Here is a 15,700-nt window from a genome sequence, read left to right as displayed (position 1 = left end):
CTTGTGTCGCTAAAGTTTCGTCGGAACGAAGTTACGGAAAGTTAATTAACAAACGGAGACATAACAATATTCTCATATAATTTTATACTTCATAGGCATGGTCGTCCCCCAGTTGATCAGGGGTAAGTTTACAGACTTACAGCGCTAATAATATGTAGTTTGATTCTCTATAGTGGACAGAGCACAGACAGTCAGTTATGTAGCTTTGCTCTTGGATAAACAAAGTATAGTCTATGAGAAACCATGTTTAGGATACAAATTTTGAGTCATACGATAATGCTACAATAGCGACAGTGGGTGTCGTCAATAGACCTAATTAACCGTCTTTGGATACTTTTGAAAATAGCCCCTTATTTATCTTTTAATTTTTCTCAGTGAGAAAATATGCATAAAATACGATAAAAAGATACTTGTTTTCACAATGATTTTGACACGAAAAGTATGGGAGAGATATCAAATGCAAGATTTATTTATTGATAAAGGCCACTATAGACTGGGTTTTATCTCAACATCACTTCTAAATCGGAATTCAAAATACTATATTCATCACGGTTATAGAAACCCGATTTTGAGTGTAATAAGCCCTTAGACTTACCACGAAGCCACAGTGAAAAATAAAATGTCTGATTCGTTATTGAACAAAACAAGGCTATATATATGTGTGTATATGTATGATTTTAGCAAATCATACTTTTCATGCCTGATATGAATAACGGTTGTACTAAAATTTTCTGATTAAGTAGTTAGCACACATGATCACATACAAAAGTTGTAATGGTTTTCAAACGAGACCCAAAACTCGAACGCTTTCGACTAAGATTTAGTTATCCCATTTTTTTGTAAGATATCTAACAACTGGAAGCTCACATGAATATTAGAGGAACTGTTTGGGGAAATTTTTAATTTTGCAAGAATTTGAGCTGAAACGTGAAAAGTTTTCGAGATGATAATGTAGGAATGAAAAATGAATTTAGCAATACTTCAAAGGAATTTAATCTATTCAATCTTGATGTCGCAGTAAACTTGCCAGCTCTAAACGTTGTATATATCATTTCTTACAACTGAGAAAATGATTTATTTTGTATTTGAAACCTATACACTTTCCTAATTAATGTTAAAGTGAACTTATACAATCCATAAAAGTGCAAGTTTTATATTATTAATTATATTTTTTAGATTATTTTTCTTCTAGTTATTTATTAATTTTTTTTGGTTTAACACTTTCCTAATTAATGTTTAAGTGAACTTATACAATCCATAAAATTGCTAGTTTTATATTATTAATTATATTTTTTAGATTATTTTTCTTCTAGTTATTTATTTATTTTTTTAGGTTTAACACGATGACTGGATATATTTCTTACAGAATATGACACCTGGTTTTGTAGTCTAGTTACTACCCTATGTTGGATTGGCTGAAAGAGAAAGGCGGAGATTATTGTTCACGTGACACGTCTAGCATACAATGCAGCGATCGCAAATCAGCTGGTTTGTATAGGATGCATGTACGTCAGCAAGGCGAGAAGAAGCTTAGATTGAAAATGTTTTTTTTTGTCATTGGTCAAACAAAAACTTGCCAATATGTTGCAAGGCAATATAGCCTAGGTAATTAAATGAAAAATTTGAGGTTAATTTCTTATAAAACTGAGCATGAAACCTAATGAAGGTAAGATTTCTTCTTTTTAATATCATTTTTATTTGAGTGAAACTAAACACGAGCTACCAAGGCCAGTTGTCAATGTCAAAAAGACACTAGCTTTGATTAAGTTAACTCGCATTTACAAGATGTAAAGAAAAATTGGTGAGACGTACTCTATTTATTCTAGTATTTGTATATTATCAGTCGTTTTATTAACCCCAAGGTGGTTTAATAGGCTCAACCTAGTTCCGCTTCCAGTCAAAGTTAGAGAGACAGATCTTCGTAGAAACGGTATCACTATCAGGCTTGGAAGCAGGAAATCAAACGAACAAAAAAGGTTAAGTAAAACGCAAAGAGTAAAAAGTGAATATAAAACGTATGAATTAAATTTTGTGCATATAATTTTTAAACATAGGTATACCCTTATAAATAGTGTTATCACTGCAACCATAACTAAAGATATTATTTTTATACATTAAAGACTATTTAAAGGTATTGATTTTACTCTATGGACAGAGGGGGTTCTAATTGTACTTGCTCTTTTGGCTTAAAGTAGGGTTGTAAGACTAACTTGACTTTATACAACTACCAAAACAAAAATAAACTTTTTTCTTTTAAAATATATATGATAGTTGAAAAGATTTTCAGCTGTGAAATATTTTTCAGAGATAGACTTTTTGAGGTTGTGTTGAACAATAAGGTATTGTTTGATTTATTCCATTTTAGGGAGGAGTGTGGTTCGCATTTTTAATTTTGTAAAAATTGTATCTGGAAAGTGAAAAGCCTAGAAATCAAATACTTAGCAGTATGAAAGCCCCCTCCCTCCCCTATTAAGAATTTTTGAATATGTTGTAAACATTATTAAGCAAAAGCCAATTTTGAAACTGACTTGCACAAGGAAAGAATTTCTAATATAATGTTTTAAGATACCTTTCAATATTAAATAAATATTATTTATACAAGGTATTGTATAATGTTGAAACTTTATATTTGGGTCATGGGTTTTGTCCTATGCCTGATAATGCCAGAATATATGAAAATATTGAAATATATTGTGATATTTTGTGTATACATTTTTTTTTTTATTATTTCTAAAATATGGATAGCTGTTACTCGATTTTACTAAGAAATTGGTCAAGCTGTACCTTTCCTCTTACAAACTGCTTCTATAAATGTTATCAGCATTACTTGAGAGAATTAATATTTTTAGATTTTGTCCTCTTGCTTAGTTAATTCTGATCCATTCCATTTTTGTATGCGTGTGTTCCCCTTTTGCCAGCTTTTACTTGCAATAGGATTGACACAACTTACAATTTTTGATACATTTTACATCTCAATTCTTTTAACATTTTGAATATTTCTTCTGTTTTTTACCATGCTTGGGTACTGGGTTGTTTTCAGGCTTATTTCCAGTTTTTGACAGGTTCTTTTTGTCTCCTTTATTTAGAAATATTTGTAAATTATTTTATTTTGAATGGCCTTCAGTTGTATAATCCTCTCCAGAATGGAATGTTAATTTATTTTCAGCATTCTTTCTTTTATTCCTCTTTAATTTTTGGGTATGTGTATGTTTTTGAAGTTTGACTCTTGCAGTCTCTCTCTCTTCTTTTTTTTTTTTTGCCAGACTAGGCTTCAGATTGTGCTTGGTTATAAATGTGTACCTTTGAAAATTCCCACATTTTCCACAAAAATCATCAATTTCTTCATCTTATCCAGCTCTTTCTTTCTGAGACCAAAATGATATACAGTAGTTCACTTGAGTTCTAACTAGTGATTTGCATAGAAATAATCACCTCTTGACTTGTAACCAGTATCTCTTTAAATACATCCTAAAATTTGATTTGCTTTGCTACAAGCTATAGAATACTGCCTCAATGGCATGAGTGACTTAACTACCACTATGCCAAAATAATTTTCTTCAGTGATGCTATTGAGTGGTTTCCCATATATATTTATTGTGTTACCCAAATTATGATGGCCCATATGCATTATTTTGCACTTACTGTGTATAATTAAAGCTCATTTATAAGTATTTGTCCAACTAACTAATTGATCCAAGCCATTCTGTAGTACCTCAACATTCTCAGTATAGCTAGAAATTCTCGAAGGTTTAATGTCATATGCAAACTATACCAATTAAGTCCTCTAAGTATCATTAATTCAAATAGAAAAAAATAGCCTAAGTGATGAATCATGAGGCACTTCATTAGTAACAACCATCACACAATCCAAGCTGCTTTTCTTTTCCCACCTCCACCAGTGTGACTTTCTTAGTTAATCATTTGATTGGCACCTTATCAAAAGCTTTTTGAAAATCTAAGTGTGCCAAGTTCACACCATTTCTATCATCCAAGTAATGTGTACCATCATGGAAAAAAGTAAACTTGTTTATAGATTTTCCTTTTCTTTTGTGATATATTTCACTAGATGATTTTGCAGAGCTTCTTTTATCAGATTCTAGAATTTTTCTCACAATAGAAGTAAAGCAAACTTATCTGTAATTACCAGCTTTAGCGACTGTTATTTCCTCTATTTAAAAATAGAAGTAACATTAGCAATTTTCCAATTCTATGGCACCTCCCCACTGTCTGTTAACATACCTAAGGCAATATCAGATTATCCTTACTTAATTAATAATGAATAGTTGCCTATTTAAAAATAAAGCTAAGAAACCAAGATCATTTATACTTGCTTTCCTATGACAAATCACATTAGAAACAAATATATTGATGTATAAGATGGATCCTGAATTCTTTATTTCTATTTTAAATCTCTGGTAAACAGGAAACCAACAAAATAATATTCCTTCTGCTTTTTCAGACAATTCACTTTAATAACTAGGAACTTTTTATATATCCTGTTACTTACCACTGATCACAGGTGTAAAAAAGTACACAAGTCCTTTGGTAATGCTGGATTTAGTGCAGCATGGTTCATGGGCATCCACAGGGGGGCAAGAGAGTGCACATGTGCCCCACCTGGAAAATGAGAAATATAATTCTTCATTTATTTATTCAGCATATGTATATTAATTTTTATTCATTTCACAGTTTCACACTACTTTACCCCCCCCCCCCTCAAGGCATGTTTTGTAACAGAATGCTTTCCACTGCAGGTAGATGTTGAGATTCATGCATTAGAACCTATAAAGCTATCACGGAGGGTATTTATTGGCAATAATTATTTTAATTCATTTATTAAAATTTCTATTTTTAGTTTAGTAATTGTATTTTGAGAAAAGAGAGAGAAACAGTCGTTTAATTTTCAGTATAGATTGATAGATATATGCTATTTGCTATATGATGATTTTAGTTCTTCTTGAATAAAATGTTATTTTGGTTTCATCTAAAGTTGCACCTTCATTTGTGTGTATGAATTTTGCAAATATGCTGGAGACCTTGTTTTGTTTTCTGCATTTTTGCATGACCACAAAATTTTTTAATTTATCTAGGTTGTGGCTGATATGTAAAATACAACCATATAATATATTCTAACAATTTGTTTGAACATGTTAACCTATTTTTAGATATACGATTGATGAAGACACAAGAAGATAGTGGAAAGTTTCTCTGGTTGCCAAAACCATTGTTCTCTATTTTTTGAAAATTCTTATACAAAGAAGTTATTACTGTTTTTTCTTTGTTTTATAGAAGCTTAAACTTCAGTTTTTTTATTCTAGGTATACAATTCTCAGCTTGTTAGCTTATATGTAGTAGGTTTATGTTGGTATGCTGATGGACAAATATTTTTGGTGACATCTGAGCAGCTCAGCAATAGGATAAGGACCCATAAACTTTGTAATTGTGGGGTCAAGAGTATTTATTAACTGACCCTAGCAGTATATGTATTTTTTCTTCACTAACAAAGTGAATCAAGCTTTATTTGACCTCAGTGGCTGATGGTGTATGGTATATTGTTCATTAGTTAGCATATGGCAGTTGGCAGATCGTTATCTGGTGATTAAGAGAATTGACATTTTCAAGTTTCTGTATGTTCATGTAAATACATTAGAAAAGCTATACACATGCTTATGTGAATTTCTGTGATAACAGTGTTCATTAAAAAGATGTATTTTATCTGAGTGTACAGCTGTTAGTTCTACTGTTAAGCTCTACAGAAGAGCAGTTTGCATCCAGGTTTGTGAAATGGCTTGTAAACTTTGTACAAATGCTTAATCAATAATGTTGTACTTTAGCACTTGTTTATCAAATAGTTGTTTAAACTGTTAGATACACAAGCTGTTAATTAGTGATAAATGTATGTTGTCACCCACCCACCCACATACACACACTTGCTAGATTATGTATAAATAATTTTTTTACTGTTTTGTAATACGGGTGTGTGTGTGTGTATCTACATACATATAAAATTATATACATGTATACATTAAAAATTGTATAATACTTTAAACAGAAAAAATAAAAGTCTACAGTTTTGTAAAATAGAATCTAGAAAGCAGGAAACTTCTCCTTTACAAGATCTCTGAATTTCTAGGAAATACTTGAACATCAACCTAACTAAAAGGAATGTAAAGTTATAGAGTTGAAAAATACTGAATTACTAAAATTTTGGTAATGATAAAAAGGATTGAATATAGGTTATTACACACTAAATAGTGAGCAAGAACAGTCTGCAATTTTAATTTCACTTTTTTCAGAGTATTAGTTTGTTCAATACAAATTATAAAGCAAAATGAAAAGCAAGAGCTAAATAAAATATTTCTGAAGCATTTGAAATTGATAAACAAAAGAAAATAAATAAAACAGGTAGAAAATAAAAGTATAATTTGAAGTTTTTCTTAGAGGCTGTTCTTTTTTTTTTTTGGAAATGAAGCTAAACATAGAATTACATATACAACTACTTTAATTAATGTGAAATATAGAGCTGATTTGGAGAAAAAAATACTAAAGTAATGAATCCCACAAACTACAGTCATCACCTCATGAGAAAATGTAATTGATTTGTCTTGTTTACCCAATGAAAAGCATGAAAAGCAGCATTAGAAATAAATTCAAAATTGGAATGCTGCTTTAAGATGGAATGAGTTAATGGATATTTCTTTTGAACATTATAGGTTTATATAAATGGCTAATCCAATTTTTTTTCTGGTAGAGTACATTTATATGCTACCAGTTTCAATCAAGATATCAGAAATTTTTTGAGTATATTATTATGTTAGATAACTGAGAAATCTAATCGTTATTTTTTTGTATGTAGATATGCATGGTGGTGCAGAAGAAGTAGATTTAGATCCATGTGATCTATATGTTTCTTTGGGAACACTGATTGTTGAAGGTCGACAACCAGGACTGACAGAAAGAGGATATGGAGAAGGTCCGCACTGTTTACCACCTCATGGGCAAAACAGACATGAGTGTGACTTAACATCAGAATTTGTAAGTTTTATTTACTTGACTTTGTGGTCTTTCATTGAACATATTCACAGTATGTGTTTAGACATTTTTGTTATGACTTTCATACAAGTACTTTATAGAACAGATGTTTGTTTTTTATGTCCAAGTTTTACATATGTTACATTTTTTCAGAAAGAATACACTTTGAATTACAGATATGTGCATAGTCTATAAGTAGTAGTAGTACTATGTTTATTGGATTTGTTAGATCTTACTTTAAATCCTTGATTTTATAAAATAGACATACAAAACATTTGACTTAATGAGTTTGTTATTACATAAATGTCTCAGTATACCTGCAGACAGTGTATAAGAATGCGAGTAATATCAACTATATTGTGCATGTTCATGTATACAGCTCTGTATAAATAAATATACCTCCACTGTGATTAGTAACTACATCCATTTACAGTTTTGGTCTGGATGATTAAACATACTTTCAATTAGCATTCTTTCTTAGAGTTTTGTTAACTAACAGAGTAGCAAACGAAACAACCAAACTCTTTCTTAGAAGAAAGTAACTCTCTAATGGCAATTTTTTTTTCTTTTATAACGTTACAAACACGTTTTCATATAATAATTTCATTTAATTTCTACTTGAGAAATATTGTTTACATTCAAGAGAGTTTTTATGGTCTTGCTACTATTGTGACTTATCTGCCACATAGAGACACCTATTAGCTAAACTTATTACAAAAATAGTAAATAGAAAGTTTGCATCATAAAACAGAACTCTATGTTATCATCATAAACAATTTGAATTTTCATAATTTACCTTGCAATATTGTTTTTATAAACGTGTATTAAAGTATTGAGATTTGGTGGGCCATGTAGCAGACATTACTTATAGTTTGGACATTTGTCATTCATATTAATTTAAATATGTTATCAATAACATCTGATCAAAACAGGCTACCTACTTAAGTTATAAATAAATAAATAACCTGGTAAATAATGTAACTAGCTCAATATACTGGTCTAAGATTATATGTTTTAATGAAGAACTTCATGTGTTAGAAGTGTGCAATGGAAGCTCACTCCAAATTGAATATTCAGAAAAAGAAACAAGTACAAATTAACTAAAATGCAGAATGAAATACCCGAAAACCTTTATTGCTTTCTTTGTAAATTTGGTGTTGTTTTAACTATATAGACACCAATTTCTCTTAAAATAGTCTCAGGCTAATATTTCTATGCTTATTTGTATGCATAAACCAATTATCTTAATGTTGTAACAGTGACAAAATGAAATAGTGGGAAAAAATTTTAGAAATACTTAATACAGATGATGCAATGAGGGAAAGTTTAGAAATTTACTGCATTAACCTATTTCTGTAAGGCTTAATTAGATTTTTCCCAATCTGTTATTTTATGTTATCATGTATGCTTTACATTTCAGATTTAGTAGTTAAACAAGAAGTGTTTGGTTTTCTAACAAACTAAACAAAAAAGGTTAATTTCATTGATATATATAATTTTTTTTGTCAGTCTAAAATCTAAAGTATGAGTAAAGTTATAGAGATTGAATTTATCTTAATGTTTTTTGATGTTCAATATTTGCTTCTGTAATTTAAAAAAAAAATTTAAACTTCATGATCCTTTAAATTTAGTGCCATTTTTCAGAGATTCAAATGTGTTGATATTTTAATGTGTGACTACAAAAAAGTTAAGACTTTTTTTTCCATTTATAATTGTTAAACCTACTCTGAAAACTTAGAATACACTGTGAAAAGAAATTTTGGATGAAAAACACTGTACTGCACTGAACAAAAAAATAAAGTATTTGCTTATGAAGATGTATAGACTTAAAAGCAGCCCTCATTAATAAGAATTTGTGATGAAAGTAAGTTAACTATGTGGTTTAAAAATTAACTTGTAAAATAATTAATGAAGCCAGTTTTACTTGATTAAATGCTGAATCAATATAAAAACGTCTGTTTGACTAGACACTAGTTAAAGCTGTCTTAGCTTTAAAAATGAACATCAAGAGCCAACTGTGAAGATGTCTTGATTTAAGCTATTACTAAATGACTGATTTGTAAATTGACTCAGAAGATCATTAGTATTGAAAGTTCACGTTATATACATCTATCAATGACTTAGTTATATTCCTAACTTCACTGTATTTCTTGAGCAAAATTTTCCAGCTGCTTAGCTAAGAAAAACACATATTAACAATTCTATAGCTTACTTATAAACCTAGTATTACCTGTACATTTCAGCACTTTAGATTTTGTCTGGTGAATCACTTCTTTAAATTTGTGATTTGATCAAATTATTACAAATATTTCATGCTTGTTACTATTGTAACCTGCTGTTGAAAATTATAAATATATTTTTGACACAGTACTTAAGTACTAGGAAGGTTTATCTTGTGTACCAAATATTAACATAAATTTTACATGATAGGAAGTGTCAAAACAAAAATATGAAATGTATTTTTTAATTTATACTTGGTGTTGATAAGAAGCATCTCCAATAGTCTTTGTAATGTAATCTTTTATTCTTCAATAATATTCATATGTTGCTTGAATTTTTCCAAACAGCAAAGAAATAATTATCCTTTTTAAGACATAGATTACCATAATTTCAGGAAATCTGTTAAATGACTAACTAAAGAAAAACCAATTATGTGTAATGCTTTTGATCTGTCACTAGTGTCAGCGACAGGCTGTCTTACTGAAACACATGCTGCTTCTGTGGAGAAATGGCATTCCAATGTCCATTGAGGTCATTTTACATCCAGATTGTTGTAAACCTGCAAATTTGGATAGCATAAATGTAGAGGCTTCTTCTAATCCAGATACACCATCTTGTCTATTGGAGCAGTGGAATGTGCACATGTTACCAAAAAGGTAAGCTTTAACCCTTTAGGGATGGGTCACGGGCGAAAGGCCATGTCATCTCGTTTGTTGACTCGCATTCAAAATTTTATTGAACTACTATTTCATGAATTTATGTCAATAACTTTGGTATCAAACTGTATATTATAATTCAATTTTAGTACTATATATATTACTCAATTTCTTAATTTAAAAGCAAATATTAAAAAAACAGTTAAACATGGTATGTTGAATGCAGTACTGTTTCAAATTAGATGCTTGTGTTGTCAAAATACTAAGTCTATAGTTTCATACAAATTTGAAAGTAAAATTACAGATATTGACTAGCTAGAATATAAAATAAGAGCCTTTTATCTTTTCAATTTGCTAAGATATTGCTCATGTAATAAATCAAAAACAGTGGCACCCCGCCTCTCTCTTAAATAGAAATCTATATACATATATAATTTATAATAATTAAAATGTGACTGTATTTTACAAAATACTAGTCTACTAAAACACAGCCAAGACAGGTCACTTTGTCAGTTTTATATTATTTGATATGGTAATCTGCCAAATTTTGTTAACATTCGCTTACTAATTTAAAACTTACAACATGAAAACTATAATAAGCACAAAATGATTACAAGGTCAGTCCCAGGGTATCCTATCTTTTTGTGACTCTAAAGAAAAGTGAAATTGGACATTTATTTATCCATCTTTTCCTGGAGAAATCTCATTTTTAAATGGAAAACATGAGGGTGTTATGAAAATTTTTCATCACAACCATTGGATGATAGTGATGGTGGATATACCGAATGTTTATCCATCATCTTTTTGCCATCAGGAGGTAGTTTATCAGTTTACTGCTTTTTTCTTTAGCTCCAAACATTTTCTGCCTAGTTTTCCTGTTTGTACAAAATCTAGAAAGTTTTGAAAAAGTATGGAATTTTAAAATCCTATTCTCCGTGCTGGAAAAGTCTTGGAATAATAGAAATTTTCCTGAAAATGAAAAATTCTGGAATATGCGTGAATATTTATTACAATTCACGGTGTCATTGTGTTGGCATAGAAATATACTGCTTAGAGCAATTACTAAATTCTACTGCTGATCAGAGAAACAGCAATCTGTTGTATGATAAGTGCTGATGCAATCATTCATTCCTTGATTAGCTGAAATATAAATATATTCAATGAATTTATTTAAATGAATGTCATTGTAAATTAATATCTTTTTAACATAATAAATGATGTGTAGTTAAATGAACGTACATGCATGGACCTAAACAGCATGTGCATTCTAATGCTTGAATTGACACTAGTAAAGGTTAGAATAAACATATCTATAAAGTGCACACATAAATCTGTTCCAGACTGTTTGTTTTGCATAAAGCTTAGATTAGGCCTGGTTTAACTTTTGAATCTAAATACACTCTAGATATTATAGATCTAGATTAGGAAATGTAATGTTCTTTGGTAAAATCTTTTCTAAATATAATTTTACTTGCTTTTATATATGTATCATGTAATATACTAACAATCATAGTGAGAGTATATTAAAGTTTTGCAAATAAAGTTTTTTCTTGTATGACAAAAAATGTCTCGTTAGGAGTTCTTCATTAACTTGTGATCTGAAATTTAATTGTTGAAAAATAATTTATGAAATTATGCTTCTTTAGGTCAAAAATAAGGTTAATTGTTGAGATAATGGTTGTACATGTAACAAGTTAACTTTGACATGAAACATCAACTGGTTAATGTAGATTTAAAATTGTATACTTTGTATTATAATCATTGTGATGAAGAATGTACAATGAACATGATTTTATGTGATTTGGATTAGTTTAGGTGAAACAGTGTAAAAGTAAGTTTTTGGGATACTTTTTTTTATCATTACAGAGTACCAAATGCAAATACAACTCCTCGTGGATTGATTCTTGCATTACGCTCATTTTTGCACTTCTCACAACTAAGTGCCTGGCTTAGTCTCTCAGGAGGGAAATCTCCAAAAAACATACAGTACAGGTGAGTAAAAAAATTGTTTTTAAGCGATTAGATTCTGTAGCAGAATGAAATTAGAAATTTAAAGTCATATACTATTGATTTTATTCTGTTGATTGGCATTTTACCTGTAAAATTAATGTTGAAATTTCAGTAATATTTATTTTTTTAATCATTTTTAATTCAAATTTAACTACTATCATTCTTCTAATGTTTTTGTTAAAAAAAAATGTAAACTTTTAGTTCAAAGCTTTGAGATACCATTGACTTCAGTCAGAAACTTTTTGTGTTGAGTTACTAATAAATAGTAGAGCTTCACATAATAGGTTGAGTAACTGTAATGCTGCTGTTTGTAAATGTATTTTAAATATATTTTATATTAACTCTTATATAGGAAGTTTATACGTGTGCATGAACTTTTAATTTACTAAAGATCATTATTTTCATAAGCATTGTTTTATTTTCAGGATCTGTGTTCCAGGAGAAGCATTTTCAAACAAATTCTCCAGACCACCTGAAATGCATGTTTTTCCTTTGGCCAATGTTGGGAAGAACAATGCCATGAAGGTGACTGTGCGAACTTTACCTCGTTATGTTCATGCTACTTTAGTATGCAGTATTCATGACAGAAAAGAACATGAAATTACAAAAGATTTTAAAAACATGAAAGTTGAAGATGAAATGCTTTCAAAAAATTACAAAGAATTCATTGGTGATAATTGTAGATCAAGAATTGATAGACACCATAGAGAGAAAGTTCTTCAGCTGTCAGAGAAAAAGCCATCACGTACATCAAGTCCTGCTGATTCTATGATAGGAGACAGTCTTCTTGATCCACCACAGTCCTTACAGATGTATCCCAAGAGATATCAGTCTCCATCTCGCAGCGGGAGTCCAAGCCTTGAAGCTCCTGAACGACTTATGTTAGGTGCTACTTCTTGTAGAAAAGAAAATGTCAGACAGAAGTCTGACGCATATGGAAGGCATCAGCGCCGTCCAGTTGTGGAACGTTTCTTGAAAAAGGAATTTGGAGGGGTAGCTACTAGCTTATCACCTATCAGATATAAAGGAATTGCTTCAGAGTTGAAAGAACCAGAATTGGTAACAAAGAAAGAAAACAATTTATTACATAAAGGCAAAGCAAATGAGTCAAGCTCCTATTTTTGTAATACAGCAATTGCATCCTCTTTCCCAAGTGTAGAAATGCAGTTTGTTTTAGAAAGATTGCATCAACAATTTTCACACTGTAACCACGTCCCTAAAAAACAAGATTTATACCCAACTGCTTACACACAGAAAGAAAACTTACACTCTCCCATACCAAATAAAAATATTCATCTACAGTCTTTAAAATGCTCATCTGTTAGAAATAATGTTTGTGATAATCCCATTATTTCATCAACTGAAAACAAGCTAGCAAAAGATCCTAACCAGATTTACATGAATGGTGATTCTTCCTCATCTACTCTACATTTTGAACCTTTGACCCACAAAGAGTTGTCTAACTCTTTTGAAAAACTGACTTCTGTGCTACAAACCTGTGATACTTCTTTAACGAGTGATGAAATACAACAGGCATGTGATACAATAAAAGTCTTAGAGGTAGGAAAAGAATCCGAGGAGGAAGCATGTCATCCAGAGATAGGATCACAATCTATGTTTTATTTTCAGCATGACTGTGAAAGTCTTGAGCCAGATTCTTCCAGTGAATTCGTACAAGATTCTTCTGAAATGTCTGATGATCTTGTATTATTAAAAGATGAAAATGGCATAGAAAATGATGAAAATACTACCTCTCTCAGTACAAAAGAGCACAAAGAGGATGATGATCAGAAAGACACAAAAATGAACCAGAAACTTACGTATAGTAAAACTTGGAGTGAAGGTTTGAGCCAACTTCGAATTAAAGCTACTATAGCAAAAAGTAACCATTTTTTGAAGCATTTTTTCTCAGAAGCCCAAAATAGCTCTTCTTTACCTGACAATCAGAAGGTATGGATAGTTTTATTAACTGCATTAAATTTAGAATTTCAATATTAAAAGTTCATGTGTGTATGCATAAAATGTATGTATATTTACATCTGTGAAGTTACAAGTACAAAAATATTGGTTAAGAGTATGTTGATATCACTTGACTTTCTTTTCACATCTCTAACATATACCATTTAATTGTATAGCAATGAAATATAGTTTAGATATGAGAATTCAATCAGGACAACTTGTGCAAAAAGATTAAAGTTAAAAGTAAGGACAATGTTTACAATGCACAATAAAAATGTTATTTGGCTAACATCCAACATTAAAAGACTACATGTTTTGGTAGTCTTACACTGCTATCGTGAATAAAAACATAACATGTCAAGCAGATAGCTTTACAGAGAAAAGGTTTAACTAAATGTTTAAGGGTAGTATGAACTTTACACATAAGAAATCAAAATTTCTATTTATTCTCTAATATTCAACTCACTTTGGGTGTTAGGTTCATTTAAAACTATTGTTTCATGCATTTGTATTGAATGACTTGTTTTGACAGTGTGTTCATTTGATACAAAATTCTATCAAATGTTTACTTACTTAGCTTTCTTTTGCAACATTATTTTTTGGTATTTATGTACATTTAATGATGTGGTATTACAGGAGACAAGAAAATGTAAGGGTAATAACGTACCATCTGCAGAAGCAAAAGCTAAGTTTAGACGATCACTGGATAGTGCAACTAGTTTAGTATTTTACAAATCTAGTGGATTGCCTCTTACTTCAAGTCCTGTAAGTTATCAATATTTTTTGACTAGTCATTGAGTGGAATAAAATGAATGACTTGACTTAGTATGTTTTTAAAATTATCTGTTTAATTAGCTCATTGTTCATAATATATCTGTCTGTACACATATACCCATCCAATGCAACTACTAACTTCAAAACCACGTGAAATGTGAGTAGTTTATGTTCTATTGAGAGGGTGAACAAGTCCTCATTCCTTTATTAAGGGTAGCTTCCTTTTTTTCATACAATTGGAATGGTCCTTTACTATTTTTGTTTATTTATTTTATCAGATCCTTTTGAGTGCAAGACCTTTCAATCTTTTTTTTCTATATATATTTCTTTGTTTGTCTGTCATGTCCCTTTTATTATTATTTTATTTTATATTTCATATTTTGAACAAATTGAGAAAATGCTTGTTAGACAAACTAAGAAATTTGGCAACTGTTTTGTTTTTTTAAGCCTTGCAACATTTCAAAAAATGTTTGCGCTGACTCTTGATAATCACTATTACAGAACAGTGTTGTTATATTCATCATTTTGAAAACCTGGCTTTATATCCTTGTGGCTACTTTCTTGTCAGCTTCTTGTACATGTATCTTGAAGAAGAATGCTTAGGCTCCTGTTTCTTTATGGTAATTATGTTCTCATTTTAGTTGTACTCTTTTGGAATGCACCCTATGAATTTTTCCAACACTACTTTTGCATGTTTGTATATTGCATATTTGGTCTATAAAGGTTATTTGAAGGACCTATGTACTGAGTATAGAGTTTTTTTTCGATGTTGTGGCAGGCAATGAAGTCTTTCTTCTTGAAACAGTTTTTGGACTATAGCCACATAGGCATGAACTTGTATTCATATGCCAATTTTCCTTTGCTCATCCGTCAGTATGTCTTTTCATTGCTGTCACATGTGAAGAAAAATAACATACATAGGTATTCTCGCTTCATTATCACTGAGTCCATTTTTCAGTGCTATGCCCTATGAAATAACAGTACTTTACATATCTTAATTTTCTTATATAAAATGATAAAAACCCTATAACCCAAGCACTTTAAAAAGG

At 30.2% G+C, this 15,700-nt stretch overlaps 1 protein-coding gene across 2 annotated transcripts in view; it reads left to right on the top strand.

Annotated features, from left to right (window-relative positions):
- The first annotated feature begins 1,482 nt into the window (after positions 1-1,482).
- LOC106458002 (protein FAM214A-like) overlaps positions 1,483-15,700 on the top strand; it is a 25,667-nt gene continuing 11,449 nt past the window's right edge. The window contains exons 1-7 of one of the 2 annotated variants that reach the window (XM_022384123.1): positions 1,486-1,666; positions 1,875-1,976; positions 6,857-7,035; positions 9,712-9,908; positions 11,775-11,900; positions 12,344-13,868; positions 14,514-14,642. In XM_022384123.1, the coding sequence (XP_022239831.1) occupies positions 6,859-7,035; positions 9,712-9,908; positions 11,775-11,900; positions 12,344-13,868; positions 14,514-14,642 (2,154 nt within the window). In that variant the 5' untranslated portion in view covers positions 1,486-1,666; positions 1,875-1,976; positions 6,857-6,858. Of the gene's footprint in view, positions 1,667-1,874; positions 1,977-6,856; positions 7,036-9,711; positions 9,909-11,774; positions 11,901-12,343; positions 13,869-14,513; positions 14,643-15,700 lie in introns of both variants that reach the window. The other variant, XM_013917450.2, reaches the window with a different exon arrangement.

This window comes from Limulus polyphemus, unplaced genomic scaffold (genome assembly GCF_000517525.1).
Source record: "Limulus polyphemus unplaced genomic scaffold, Limulus_polyphemus-2.1.2 Scaffold403, whole genome shotgun sequence".
In the NCBI taxonomy this organism is placed as follows: Eukaryota; Metazoa; Arthropoda; class Merostomata; order Xiphosura; family Limulidae; genus Limulus; species Limulus polyphemus.
Note: the sequence above shows the minus strand (reverse complement) of the source record. Positions and strands in the feature narration are given on the sequence as shown.